General features: G+C 40.1%; 1 protein-coding gene across 1 annotated transcript in view; it reads left to right on the top strand.

The window, feature by feature from the left end:
* The window catches only part of ADGRG6 (adhesion G protein-coupled receptor G6), a 117,736-nt gene extending 110,322 nt beyond the window's left edge, over positions 1-7,414 (top strand). The window contains exon 25 of the mRNA XM_085299272.1: positions 4,504-7,414. Within this exon, the coding sequence (XP_085155398.1) occupies positions 4,504-4,682 (179 nt within the window). The 3' untranslated portion in view covers positions 4,683-7,414. The remainder of the gene's footprint in view (positions 1-4,503) is intronic.
* The last annotated feature ends 6,731 nt before the right edge of the window (positions 7,415-14,145 follow it).

Genomic DNA, 14,145 nt, shown 5'->3' with positions numbered 1-14,145 from the left:
TTTTTGTTAACTCATKTTTTCATGAGTATCATACTGTATAGTCATGTAACATATTGTCACAGAATTATTGTCTAAAACAAAATGAAATTAACATTTGCACACGTCTGTAACCCAGAGAGATTTATTTGCTTGCTTTAAACTATTTGTTAGAAACAYTGTTTTAAATATGAAATATATGAATTTATTGGAAGGAAAGTTCCATTATTTTTTTAAGATTAAATTATTTTCAGAAATCCCCCAGGTCTCATTTCTGATGCTTCAGTCTCTTCTGATTCCAGGAAATGTYTTCCTGGTTTTCTTGCTGCTTGTTACCTGGTTCACTTAGGCACACAATAATTCCTTTGTGTAGAATTCCCATTTTGGGGGAGCAGTATATAGTTATTTTATTTGGCTGCAACCCCTAGCTAATATTCAGGGCCTCCATTAGCATGAGGAGTTATGCGTAAATCTTTTTTTGCTTACAGAGAACGTACATGAATTACATTTGCCCTGAATACAGTGAAAATCAGCAGTGTATCAGAAATTCCCTGGCGTACCACTTCACCAAGCTTTACGCCTAGGGRGTTTCCTCTCGGGTTTCTCAGCCAGGGCTGCTCTCGGCTGGCTTCTGCCCCTCCCTGGTGCTTCTCCTGCTGCCCTCTCCGTTTGGATGTGCCACGTGGCTCCAGGTGCCCTAAGTAATAAGCAGTCGTCAGCTCTCTCTCCTGTAAAAGGGCATTTCTAGCAGCAGTCTTCCACAAACAGCATGTGTAATATTTCACCATTCACAATGCTACTATTAATTTAATAGCAATTTTAATTTAACATGTAATCAATGTGATAAATTACATCCCTCTACTGTCCTTTTAAAAAGGTCAAATGAGATAGCTGAGAGCATTACGCAGTGTGCCTGTGGCGTGTCCCTCGTTCTGTGTACGCTACAGCGGACAGAGACTTCCCATTCACACTAGTGGCAGCTGAATGTTTACATCCTTGGCATTGTGACTGAAGATTAAAATGTGCTTAAATGTTTTGTTGGGCTCAAAGCTTTTTATCAGTCTGGCAATTAAAGTGATTTAGTGCTAGGGTTTTTGCAATGTAGTATTGAATCAAAGCAACAAGACAGTTCCAAATAGTAAGATTTAAGTAGCRGGGAGGGGGGGTCAAAGTTCAGAAAGTGCCCATAGATTTTCCACAAAAGCAGTGAGCTTAAGCCTATGCATAAGTTAGTTCCTAAAATGGATTTTAGTTAGCAATGTAATCGTAACTTGCAGTGTATTCTTTTAGTGGACATTAAGACAATACCACAGTTTTCTATACATCTTTTAAATTTTATTACATTTTTCTTTGATCTCTGAAAACGTACACTTTACTGTGATACTCTAAAGGAATTTTTAGTGAATTTAGGTTTTCAAATACTTACATATCTTCTGGCAGTGTTAAAATAATAGAAAATAATTGAGATAGATTATTCTGATTTTTAATCAAGCTGAATTTCTCATCGTGATGTCTTAGCTAAAGTATAGGAAAATAATGTAATAGCTACATGTTTTGGCAGCTCTTGTTAAAACGGTTGTAATTTGTTCCTTGGAACTGACACAGGCATTCATGTGTTTGTGGTATAGATAATGTCTTCTAAGGCCATTTCCTCATCAGTGGTGGAACATTACAGGTAAAGTGAGACTCGCTTTTGTCAAATGCATGGTTTGAGCAGGGTGGAGGGATGCCAGTTGCATGATGTCCTAATTGACACAAAGGACTTTGCTAATCAGGAGCACTGCTTGTTTCTCACTATTACCTCTTGTGTYGTTGGTGCTGAGCCTGCACTTTAAAAGGATAAGCGTGCTTCAAACTCTGGTTGCGTGCACTCTGCATGGGGCATGAAGCATTTGAAAGATACCATTTTGGGAAACGGACCATGTCCTGATGTTAATGTCCACATAAAGTAATCTAGGGAGAAGAAATTAAGTTGAAACACCCATACATAATACATATTAAAAAGCAAAAACARTCATCTGATTGATTCCTAGAAAGATGTTGAATGTTTAAGGAGCTACTACGGAAATTTTAAAAAATACTGTATTTCTATTTGGCCTATAGCTATTATGGAATTTAGTCCTCTAGCCATTGGTTTTCCATATCCAGTCACAGCCAGACTGAATCTGAATGACAAACTATGTATGTCTGAAAGCCATACTGTGAACTACCAGTTGAATGTATAATGCAGTAACTGGGATGCTTGTTGTGGACAGAAGAAATCACTTTGACATCTTGTGGCACTACTGTTTGTAAGACTGACACAAACTCATCATAGGTAGTAGTTAAATATGTAGCACTTTTATAAATTGGAAATTAGCAGCTCCTGTTTACTACACTACAATTCTAACCCTCTGCTCTGGACTGAAGCCCACTACTGAGCTAAAAAAAAAAAAAAAAGAGAGAGAGAGAGAGAGAGCAAGAGAGCACCAATGGTTTCGAAGGACTTATAGTTCCGTTGCATGCAAATTTCATAGGTGTTATTTAGCAATGTAATGATGTCATGTAAAAAGAAGTGAGGCATTTCAGTAATCTGTCCTGAAGACTAAGAATTAGCTTTTCATCTTTGTAATAAGATATTCAATATGTAGAAAAATACATACTCAAAATATAATACCGYTGGCTAGTAAATACATGCATTTGAAAGGTACAGAGTACCCAGCAGTATGATAGTGGACATGGAGTTACTKGCTGCGATTCATGGACATTCATGCGTGCTTTAAAAAAATAATTCTGATATGTCCTAACATGCCTGTTTCTTGTTTCCTGGGTGAAGCTGTTTTGATTTTTCACTCTGCAATGCATTCCTCCTTCATGCATCATTTGATACTGCAAATCTCTTGTGTGGCTTGATTTCTGGGTGGGTGAGAGGAGAGATTACTTTTCTGTTTTGTTTTATCTAGTAATTCATTTCTATAAGAAAAGTTTTTTATGAAATCATAGTATGAAATAATGTATGAAACAATATGCTAATTCTTTAAATGATCCAAGAAATTTTCAAAGCTGATTTTGCCAAATTCTATTAAATAACTGTCAGAAATGCCACTTGTAGAAAACATCGCTTCAGAGAATCCTCTTCTTACTGTCAAAGCTTGCGATGGTCCAAGCCTTGCTCGGGTTACAGGAATTAATTCCACCCTTACTCGCTACCGTGGAAGCGATAAGAAGGCTCCTTAAGACGATACACTTAAGCAAAAGGGATGCTCGCTTTCTCGTTGCTCGCTACGTGAGCTCTACCTACTGACCGGTCTGAGAACAGCAGCCCTGTCCTCTGCAGCAGCCGCTCCCCGCTCAGCCCGAGAGGAGGGTTTTTCTGGGGGGCCTGTGAAGAAGGCTGCTAGGCTCAGGCTTGTTGGTGTGCCAGCGGCCATGAGGCATCCTTAAGAGCTGTCCTGGGTAACTTCAAGGGTAGGACGCAGGTCACAGGTTTTGAGGCTTTTACTGTAGGAAGCAGGGTACCCTTGTTTGTTTTTCTAGCTAATGATGGAAAACAGGCAAGCATAAGATGTCAGGCATAATGTGGATGTCTGAARGAGGATTTGAATGCGCTCTGGAAATGCCTGCTTTTCTCCATTAGCTCTGAAGGGAGCCTGGATTGCTAACTAGCAGTAAAAGCAAAATAYTTTCTTCTTTTATGTAGATCCTGAAATATATCTGGTTCATCTCTGCAAAAGGGAGATAAAAGTCTAACCAGGTTTATTGCATGATTTTTTTGATAATGTTGAGTGTGCCTATCAGAAGTGCCCTAGGCAACATCAGAAACAGGAAGGTCCATATCTTTTTAATAACTAAAAGAGAAAATTTTAAGACTGAATTGCCTTRCTTCTTTTTCCCTTCAGTTCCATCCTTGGTTTGTAGTATATGAATTCTGAAATGATAGCAGTTTTTCACATTTCATTCCCATAATCATTCAGCTTGTATTCTCCACATTGTGGAAAAGTCAAAGTGTAAAGTTTAGACCAATTTTAATTCTGATTGTCTGATTTAAGGTGCAAGTCATCTTTTCTTACATTCTGTGATTATTTCTGTGCTTAGATGGTRATTTTCACAGTGAAATAATTACATTTGTTTGCTATCATTTTCCACTACTCTGTTGTGTGGAGATGTGATTTAGCAGATGTTATGGAAGCCACTCCTATTCCAGTGATACTGAAATATTTTAATTCATAAGATTCAAAGTATGAACAGTAGGAGTCAGTTACACTTTAGCAAAAGAACAGAGGGGTTAAACTCGAGAGACCTGAGCAGAGACTAAAATTCTAGCCATTTAGGTTAAAATATGTTGAATTTAGGCAAAAGCTGGATTCTGAAAAGAATTTAGAAAAAATAATGCCAAGCCAAAAAGTGGTTTGCTGGCTTTCAGGGCAGTAATTTCATTCAACAATAATGATAACTGAAAGCATAGCTGGGTGGAAGTGACACATCTCTTAAACTATGAGTTTGCTTAAGAAGTCTTAACCTCTTGTTGTTGCTTTTTCCTCTTCCTAGAAAATATATTTGTTGACAAACCATCTTCAAAATTTACCCAAGAGGATGGAGAACAAACATCAATCATCCCTGTCCATCAGGTTATTGACAAGGTCAAGGGGTACTGCAATGCTCACTCTGACAACTTCTATAAAAGTATCATCACGTCCGACACATTTAGTCACAGCACAAAGTTCTAACTGGACTTCTGATTTTTTGAACCAAAGCAAGACAACAAATCCGCATGGAATTGAGAATAATAAAGGAGAGATTCATCTGTCATATAATGTGACCTGTTTAGTTATTTTTCCCAGTTTATAATGTTATTCTATTAACAGCTTCCATCTGAGGACCAATTTCTCTACCCTTTTACTGTTTGGAAAATGACAATTTTCCACCATGATATTGAGCTGTTTTGAAATGAGTGCCAGCCAACATGATACCTGGACAGCTAATTGCGATCCTATGTAAATATTTTTAAGACTGAAAAAGAGCCACAGGCCTAACTCTGAATTATGTAATCCAAACAGAAGCAAGTCTTGGCTTTTGGAGAAAATAGCAGACATCCTGCAGTACAAGCAAGCTCTTTCTGAACAGTTTACTGATGATCTTTTTCTTTTGAAGAAAATGGATTTGCCATACTACACTTATTAAAGTTCTTGCTTCTTGACTATTCTTTTTTGTAAGGACTATTTTAAACAAATTCTGACTAAGAAGACCTAATCATGCAAATCTTGCTTACCAAAACTGTATGTGCTGTAAATTCAGGCTATTTTGTATTCATGTGCATGGCTAGCTAAGATGTGCTGGGTAAGAAAGATGTGCAGGTTGCTAATAACTCTTTTGAAAATTTTAAGCCCATTTATATGTATGGAAACAGTGGATTGATGCAGAACAAGCAAACAGGTAAGTCCAAAGTTTACAAAAAGTCGTGCTTCAACATTCATTGATCGGTGTGTAKGAAAGATGGCATCTCCCATTGCAATATACAGTGTCTGTGCCAATGTGCACAGTCCTGTGTTTAATGCTTCTTTTCACTAAACGAAATAGAAAACATTCCCCTATATGTAGACATAAATATACACCTAAATCTCTCTCCACACATGTTTTTGTAATGATGCACATGTTAAATATTACAGAGGAGACCACAATGTGGAACACTGACAATCTAAAAACCATGAATGGTGCTAAAAATGACGCTATTGGATACCAGATGGACACTCTGTAAGCGCAYGGGTCCATTTGTCACTTTCTGTACATCCAATATGTTGTATGCATAGCCACTGCCCTYGAATGGCCTTGCAACATGAGAAGAATGTGGGGATTGCAGTACATTTCCTGGTGATGAATAAATGACGTCTTTCTTGGCACTTCATGTATYGATATTATCATCTCTCCTGCCCCCCACTGACTGACTGGATCAAGACTGCTGAAGGCACAGTGTGAAACAGTGATCAGGCAACATTAATGAATTTTGTTTTACTATTCTGTATGCATAACTACATGGAGTTTTGTGTGTGTGCTGAGGGTAGACAAGAATATAAAGTTCTTGCTTGTTTTGGTATCTATAAGTTTATGACATGTTAGCACACAACGATGTCTGCCACAAGTGCATGTCTCAAGTAGTGTGTCTCCTCACATGCCAGGCTTTATAAAAATTTTAACTGTACRTGTCAATGAAAGCATGAGCCAAAAAATCAAAGGTATTTTCAAATATGTTAGCAAATAATGTCTGTAATGGAAATGTTCATCTTTCAAAAAGGMCATTTTTCACCAAAGCATTTTTAGCCAAATATTTGATTAGTTGTGTTCAGAAGGTGGCCAGAAAGTTGTGCTGTGAGATTTTCAGTTTCCAAGCAGGTGGATGTTCAGTGATTTGGGATATGGATTTGTGCCTTTCTCTGCTCTTTGCATGCGCTCTTGTGTGCAGAGATCATTTAATGCTGTGACCGCACAAATGGAGTATTTTCCCTGGCTACAAACACCTTGTTTGCTGAAAGAGGAGTATGTTCTAATTGTAGTCCGTCCAGGAATACTGCTGTTGCTACAAATGCCTTTAATGAAACCTCAGTCTTTATAACTGCAAATACTTACATGATGGTGTGAGTGAGAGTTAGCCCTATCTACTTYAAATACAATTATTAATGGGAATTAATGTTTTCTGATATTTTTAATAAGGGGGGAAAATTATGGAAAGATTAWGTACCAGCATTTACTGAATTTAATATTTTATCATCCCACTTGCTTAACTACTGTAGATAATAGTGTTCACATAGCAGCTTACTGTGAGATTTCTACCTGATTAAGGTGTTCAGAAGTGAAGACAAATAAAAACCAAACATTCCTGAAAAATGAGGAATTAATAAAGCATAATAAATCAATAAATATAAATAAAAAACAAAACACAATATCTTGACTGAAGCAAGGCTGTTAGCTAACTGTCAGTTTAATGTACAGCTACCTATATTTTTGCTGAATTAAGATTTTTTTTTACTACCATGTAGTAATCTTAAACTGTCTGTGTCAGTTAGATGCTCTTGAGTGCTCTCAGTTCTCCAGTGTAAAGCTTCGACTTTGTAGTTGACGTGCTGYAACCTCCCTTGTATATATTTATTTATTTGTGAGGTTAAATATGTCAAAATATATTTAGCTCTATAATGTCTGTTCTTGTTACTTTAAAAGTAAGCTTCTCCTTTATCATAGAAGAAGAGGGAAAGAATAATTTCTTATATATGCTTTTTCCAAACACCTTGTGAAACAATTTACTGTAGTTCTTTTACAAGTATGAGGAAACATGTCAGTGTAATTTGTAATACTAGTCAGTGGAATATAGTGTAACAGATTTAAAGATGGACTAAAGTGGAAAGAACCATTTTCAAATAAACATTCTGGATATTAGTGTTCCAAATAATTAAAGTCTTTTAATAGTGAATGGTCGATTTTTTTTTCCTTTTTAGTGTTGTGTGGCAAAAATTACTTAGTGGAACTCTGGAAAATAGTCTTGTGTTTATTAAGTATTTGAGGCGGGTACGTGTGTAGCCAAAATGTTGGAAATAAATGTGCAAGACTTGTCTCCATCTCATCAGAGGAATTCATTTTGCAGAAAACACTTTACCCTTTTGTGATTATCTCAACGCCAGATCTAGTGATCTGAACGTTAGGCAACTTCATTTATTTATGGTAGCAGTTACATCTTAACACTGAAAGGAAAGGAAAGGCAGCAGAATAACAGACAATATATTGGGATGATATTTTAAAAGTATTACAAATTTATAAGTTCAGGATAAACTCCTAAAACTCAGGAATTATTTCTATTTATGTGTTTTCTTCCAGCTGAATTTAGTTCCTCATTATCAACAGCAGGATTTAACTTGTAATCATGTTTTGACTGATCACTGTTAAAATATTTTAGTCAGACAGTTACTTGACTAAATATACACACTAATGTAAAAACATCAAATATAACATATTAATGGCCTACTTTTAAAAGTTTACCTTTAAAAAGCATGGAAATTTGTTAAATGCACCAGATCTGCTTACCTATCTTTAAGCCTCATTATAGAAAATGTAGAAAATACGATGATTTAGTGGTAATATTTTTMGAAAGCAATCAAGATAAAACATGGAATAAGAGATATTTATTAATGAGGCTGCTGGGTGTGTCTCTGGACTGTACATCCATGCAGACAGGAAACGCTACTCTTGGGCTTCATGCCTTGAACTGTGTGGGAAGACCCTCCTAAGGGAAGGAGCTCAGTTTTTTCAAGTAGGATCTTGGCAGATACTGAACTCGCAAGGAGTTTTGCAGCCTTTGGGGGTGGATTTATTTTTCTCCTCATTTCATCACTTTTAAATATCAAGAACAATTTTATTTTAATCCTCTACTGTTAACAGCTTCCTACTGTAACCAATTGAGTTACATAAAATGGCACCTCATTTTGTTACTTTTGAAAGGCTGATCTATAATCAGACACATCTAGGCAAATACCAGAATAACTCCAAAGTTAGGGGACAGCAGTATATCATTCACGGAGCCATCATAGAAAGTTGTTACATATTTACTGCTTATAAATATGTATGAGTATTACATGGATCAGGGAATTAGGGCAAAGGGCTTAGAAGGTAAGGTCAGGAAACCTAACCATGCCACCCAGTTTGTGGAGCAGTGCAGTACTACAGCTGCTGGTGTACTAGGTGGCATCCCACTTCACCCTCTCCTGAGCCAATTTTGGCCACTCTCCATTTAATTTGCAGAGCTCCTGGCTATATGTTGGCACTCCCATCCACAGGACAACCATTTTTTGCAGTAGTAGGGAAAAGGCTGCTGCCAAGGTCGTCTCTGCACCCTCTCATGCTTTCAGCAGCATTTCTGGCCCCATCCCRCTGACTGGCAATGGAGGGAGGTCACTGGAGAGCAGAGAGCCAGGGCTTTCTGTGGGCCTGTGAATCAAAATTAGTATCTTTAACTCTCCAGATTTAAGCTGAAGATCTGCCGCAGTTCAAGGCAGCAGTTCCAGCACTTCCATGCTCAGAGGCTAACCTAACCATAATATCTGTGCAGTACAAGAAGACCATAATGCCCCCCACAATGAAAAATGTCTGGCACGGTTCAAGTACCACACCGGAAATAGCTACATAAATCTCATGGAGACRTCTTCTAGAAAGCTAGCACTTCCTCAAATATGTCTGCTTGCTCAAAGCCAGTACTGCTACAGTYCTTTGATTAAGTACAGATTTGCTGCTCCTGAGGTATGCATTTTGCGGTGATGTCCATATGGATTACGTAACCACAGCTGTCTGACAGAGATTTTAATGCTGCAGCTTTTAGGAGTGTTGGATGACCTRCTCTACAAAAGAGATGCCAGCTTGGATCTTTAGCATGTTCCAGAAAACCAAAGACTCCTGGCTTCTCTAATACGCTGGGGACTTTGTATCCAGACTGTTCTAGTAAGAGGTCTCAAAAATACAGCTTTAGATAGAGAAGAATCCTCAGAAGTGCAGGACTGTATTCTGTAGGTGAGAAGTGGGAGAAAGAGTAAATGCTGATGAATTTGGTCCAGCGTTCCCTCGGAGCACTTGCGCAGTCTTGGCACCCCCAGGCTGTTGGGTGAGCTGGTTTTGCAGCTCACAGCGCCGTGTGCCCCCCACACAGAGGCGCTCTGCCTCTTCCATCCTGCACTCTCCCAGCCCACGGGGGCCGCTGAGCCGGACTCCGAAAGCATCACCTCTGCCTTCCCCCTTTCTGGGGGCATGAAGAAGTGGGCGCAGCGGAGGAGCGCGTTCGGCCGTGCCTGGTGAGCGGTGGGCTCTTGCTACCCCCGTCCGGTTGTACTTTTTTGGCCTTTCCGTTCCAAAAGCAGTAAAAGTGGCAATATTAACACGCTGTCACCATTCCACTCCAGTTTTCCATTTGCCTGGCACTTTTTTTTTTTTTTTTTTTTTTTTTTTTTATTTCTTCCAGCAGAGGGCAGTGGCTTATTGCTAGTCTAAAAGCTGTTAAGTGGAAAATGCAACAAGATTCTTCCATATATAAGCACCGGTGCAGAGATAAGTGGGAGAGTTCATATCAGGTTTGTCTATTATTTAGTAATCCCTTACATCACAGGATAAAGCAAACACTCTGTGCTCGAAGATGGAAGGAGAGAGCTGTCTGCCTACATTTGGGCATATTTAGTGGAGAGAGTAATACAGAGTCTCCTTTTTCTGGTTGCTCCATTTTCTCCTTTTTTGCTCTGAGGGGATGTAATGGAATTAGCAACTGCTACATTGCTGTCAGCTGAGCAAACAGAACCAGCTCACCAGTTCAGGCTCACACATTAGTTTATTCCAGTACTGGCCAAATGATTTGATTTGCTGGGCTGCCATCCTGTGATTCAGAAATCACCAGATGCATAATTGTCCAGGGAGAAAAAAACAACAGCCCTCTGTTGACAGTGGCAGACACGTCTGTTCCTACCTATAACTTTTTCCCTTAACACTGGGACAGAGCTGCAACCCGTCAGGCCCTCCAGTCCACGTACTCTCTCCCGGTCTCATATATCATCAGGTCAGCTCAGAGCAAGGTGCAGGGTTGCTTGATTACGCACTCAGTGCACAGCAGCCACCAAGACTGCCCCATCATGGGGCAGGGCTATCAGAAAGCCTCTCATTAGCAAATGGCACTGTGTTGCAATTAAAATGTCTCCTTGGAAATTTTGGCAAGATCTTCAAGATTTTCATATTCTGAAACTGTATGAATCAAAATGGAGTCATCATTTTCAAGTTTCTTGTTTCCTTTACATTCGCTTACTTTTGCCATTTTATTACAACCTAACTTAAAAAAAAATGAGACCTCATTCATGAACTTGTTAGACCTTGTTGCACAGTTTGGATTCTCTGTGTAAAGTCATTCTTTACCTGGAAAAACAGTAGTACAGCTGGTCTGCTTTTCCAGACTCCCTAGTGATAGATGTTATTATTCAAGTCTGTCAGGATATTGACAGCAAAAGTATATCATATCGTACTGTTCTGCTCTTTGTACTAAACTCACTCGAATAAGGGACCAGGGATGTTTCAAGGAGCTGTGAGAGGCTGCATTTTCTTCTCCCCCTCCTGACTTGACCTCATCTTGCCTAAGAGGGAGGGAGAGGAGCAAGTGGATATTGCAGTGCAAGGTGCCACAGGGACCCATTCCTCTCCTTTCCCTTCCCTTCCCTACAGTCCTCTATGGTATGGGCTTCCTGATCATAGCACACCTCATCCATGCTTGTCCTGGGAGTTCCCCCACATATGCCCCAGCTCTTCTCTGGCACCATGCTAAGGGAAGAGCCAGCTACCCCTGGCTGTGGGAAGAAGAACTGAYAAGGGAGGCCCAGGATTGGTGTACAGAGAGGGGCCAGGTGTACCAAGTGAATCACAGAGAATGGCAGAATACTTGTATTGCAAACATCATGAAACACCTGTAGTGTTGGTGCATACTGAGAGTCACAGCACAACCATGTTACTGCTATGTCGCCTGTCATCAAAGCTGCACAAGCATGGCTGCACACAAGAAGGAAGGAGCCAGAAAGAGTTCCCAGTCATTTTTCAGAGCTTTCTAGATCCCCTACAAGTAAAGCTCATTTCCCCAGAAAAGGAGATGGGCCAGCATGTTTCTCATTCTTGCTGCAAAGGTCATTCTCTCATTGCTCAGAACTATTCATTTTCTAAAAATACCCAAGGCACAGGCCAAACTGGCCATTGTACAGGTACTGACTGCTCCTGAGATCAGGGAGCTGTAGTCTAAAGATTAAGACTGTAGGAGAGCTAAAGAAAGGAGCGCGTCCATGGGAAGTCCAGCACTGGAAAACCTTGGCAGGGGGACCAAAGGACAGAGTCTGAGGTATTGCTGGTTTCTGTGCAGGTGAGGAATGACTTGAAGAGCTCTCAGAGGAGTTTTGTGAGTATCTGCAACATTTTGATGTGGCACAGACCTTGGCCGAGCTCTCCAGGCAGCACAGGAGGGCAGAAGAACCAAGGATCATGAAGTTCTAGCCAGCTGGCTAGACCTAGAGCTATGGATGACTTTCTTGCCATCTCCTTGGTATAGTCTATAGGTGATGGTAACTGCAGAGAAGGAGTTGAAGCAGTCAGGTTAATCCCTTTTATAAGCTAGCAGGATGTATTTAGAGACTGAGCTAAAATAGGATTTAGSCAGATGAAGTCTTAAAATTATGGTCCAAGTCACCCCTCACCTCCCACACTCCTGCTCTGGTTGTGTGACAGCACTTAGTGGAGATGAGGCACTCACATTTATTTTACCCACATTAGACTGCAGCAAAGCTGAGGTCAGGTCTGACAATTCCCTGTTGATGACTCTAAGGTTTAAACCATGGAGGTACTTCACTGGATTTCCAAAGAAACGAATGAACCTGTTCAAGCCCTGCACCTCACAGCTCAAGACTGTTAAAGCAGCTTCAGATAAAGGCATGGTAAAATGAGCCTGTTGCCCGGTGCTTTTGAGGTGGCTGAGCAGAATGGAGAGAAGAGCTGAATGCTCATTTCAGGGCAGAAATATCAGACCGAAAAGATTAGCTTAAGAAGCAGAAGCCTGCCCCTGTGAGTTTAACTGTCAGATTCTGTTGCTGGGTAACGGCCAGATAAATTTAACTAATCCATTCTTTTACTTTTCTTGTTTATTTTTAATGTCTCCTTGAAAATGGATCTTTCTTATTCAGCCTGTTGTTTTCACCGACTGATATGCACCCTAGTTCAGCAAATAAGCAATCCTTTGACCATATTATAATATGGTCAAAATATAATATAAATCCTGCTGGATGCTATGTATGATGTTTTCTATATTCAAGCAAAGATATCCTCTGACCACAATCAGATTGGACATTGATTGGAGACTAGTGTAAGACTAGCGTTTAAATTGGCTCCTGAACAAGGCAAAGGTGAAGCACTGGAAGATTTTCAGGACACTTGGGGAACCGCCATCACTGGAGGTGTCTAAGGAGAGGTTGAACCTGGGCTCCTGAAACCCACTCATGTGAGTGCCTCATCRTCAATAGCAACAGCAGTATCAAGTACCATACAGAGAAGGCTTCCTGCCCTGTGCTGCTCATTGAATTTAATTTAGTATGAAGTCTTTGGCTTTTGTTACTAACACATTGCACAACATGAGGAAGGTGCTCCTACAAAAAATTCTTGTCAATACCCTATCTCCATGGCTTATCTTCTCCCTTCTAGTTTCTCAAATCCAGAACCTTTGCCCATAACATCTACTTCTTCCACCAAACAGCTTCCTCATCAACACAAGGCTCCCTGTCTTGACACCACATTTTTACTCAAACCTGTTTGACTCTGCTGTTGATTTAAAGCATAGATGGCAGCAGCAGCTCCCAGCTTTTGAAAAGGCTCTAACTTACATACYACTGCAATGCAGCTCATTAACAGTAACTTGCTATGCATCAGCTCTCGGGACTCCTGTGGCAACATGCACAGGAGGAGTCAGATGTAGATGCTATTGCTCCCTCCACCTGTACTGCTCAGCACTGGTCTCTCAGAAGTGGATTGCAAACCCCTGGGTTATACATATGTATGTCAGGGTTGCTTTTGACATGGCTAAGTTTGCCTTAAAGCCAGGAGGAGGACCAAATGACCTCCTGAGAACCCTTCTAGTCCCATTTCTCTTTGATCTTATCATGCTTTTAGAAGGGTTACCATTTCCAGTAGAATAGGAAGGGCTATTTAGATTAGAATCTAGGGCCTCTAAGCAGCATCTTTATGGACTGGTTCAAAATTGTGCATGATTTCTTGGTTTTGTTTCTCTCCATTGCCTTTGTGCTAAATTTATGTAGTTGCTTGTGTGAAGCTGCTGCTGGTGACCTCACCCATGAACATGCTGGCCTGTGCCTTTTTGGAATCTGCCGGCTATGACAGGCCCTTAATCTCTTAGTTAAAAGAAATCCATCTGCTACTGAGGATGCTGCAAAAGACACTTCAGTGTTTTCTTTAACTGAGGCTGAAAAAAGAATGTGAGAAAGAAGCTTCAGGGATAATGTTAACATGAAGAGGTTTGATTCGAAGTGTTGACATTTGCCAGGGACACTGGGAGTGCAGACACAGAGACTTGTGTGGTGCTCCCTGTTTCAGCAGTCATTTCAGCAGGTACTCAGCAGGCAGTGGAATAGGGAGGGATGT

The sequence above is a fragment of the Rhea americana genome, unplaced genomic scaffold (assembly GCF_003343005.1).
Source record: "Rhea americana isolate MKP2758 unplaced genomic scaffold, rheAme1 scaffold_149, whole genome shotgun sequence".
In the NCBI taxonomy this organism is placed as follows: domain Eukaryota; kingdom Metazoa; phylum Chordata; class Aves; order Rheiformes; family Rheidae; genus Rhea; species Rhea americana.
This window is presented reverse-complemented; position numbering and strand designations above follow the sequence as displayed.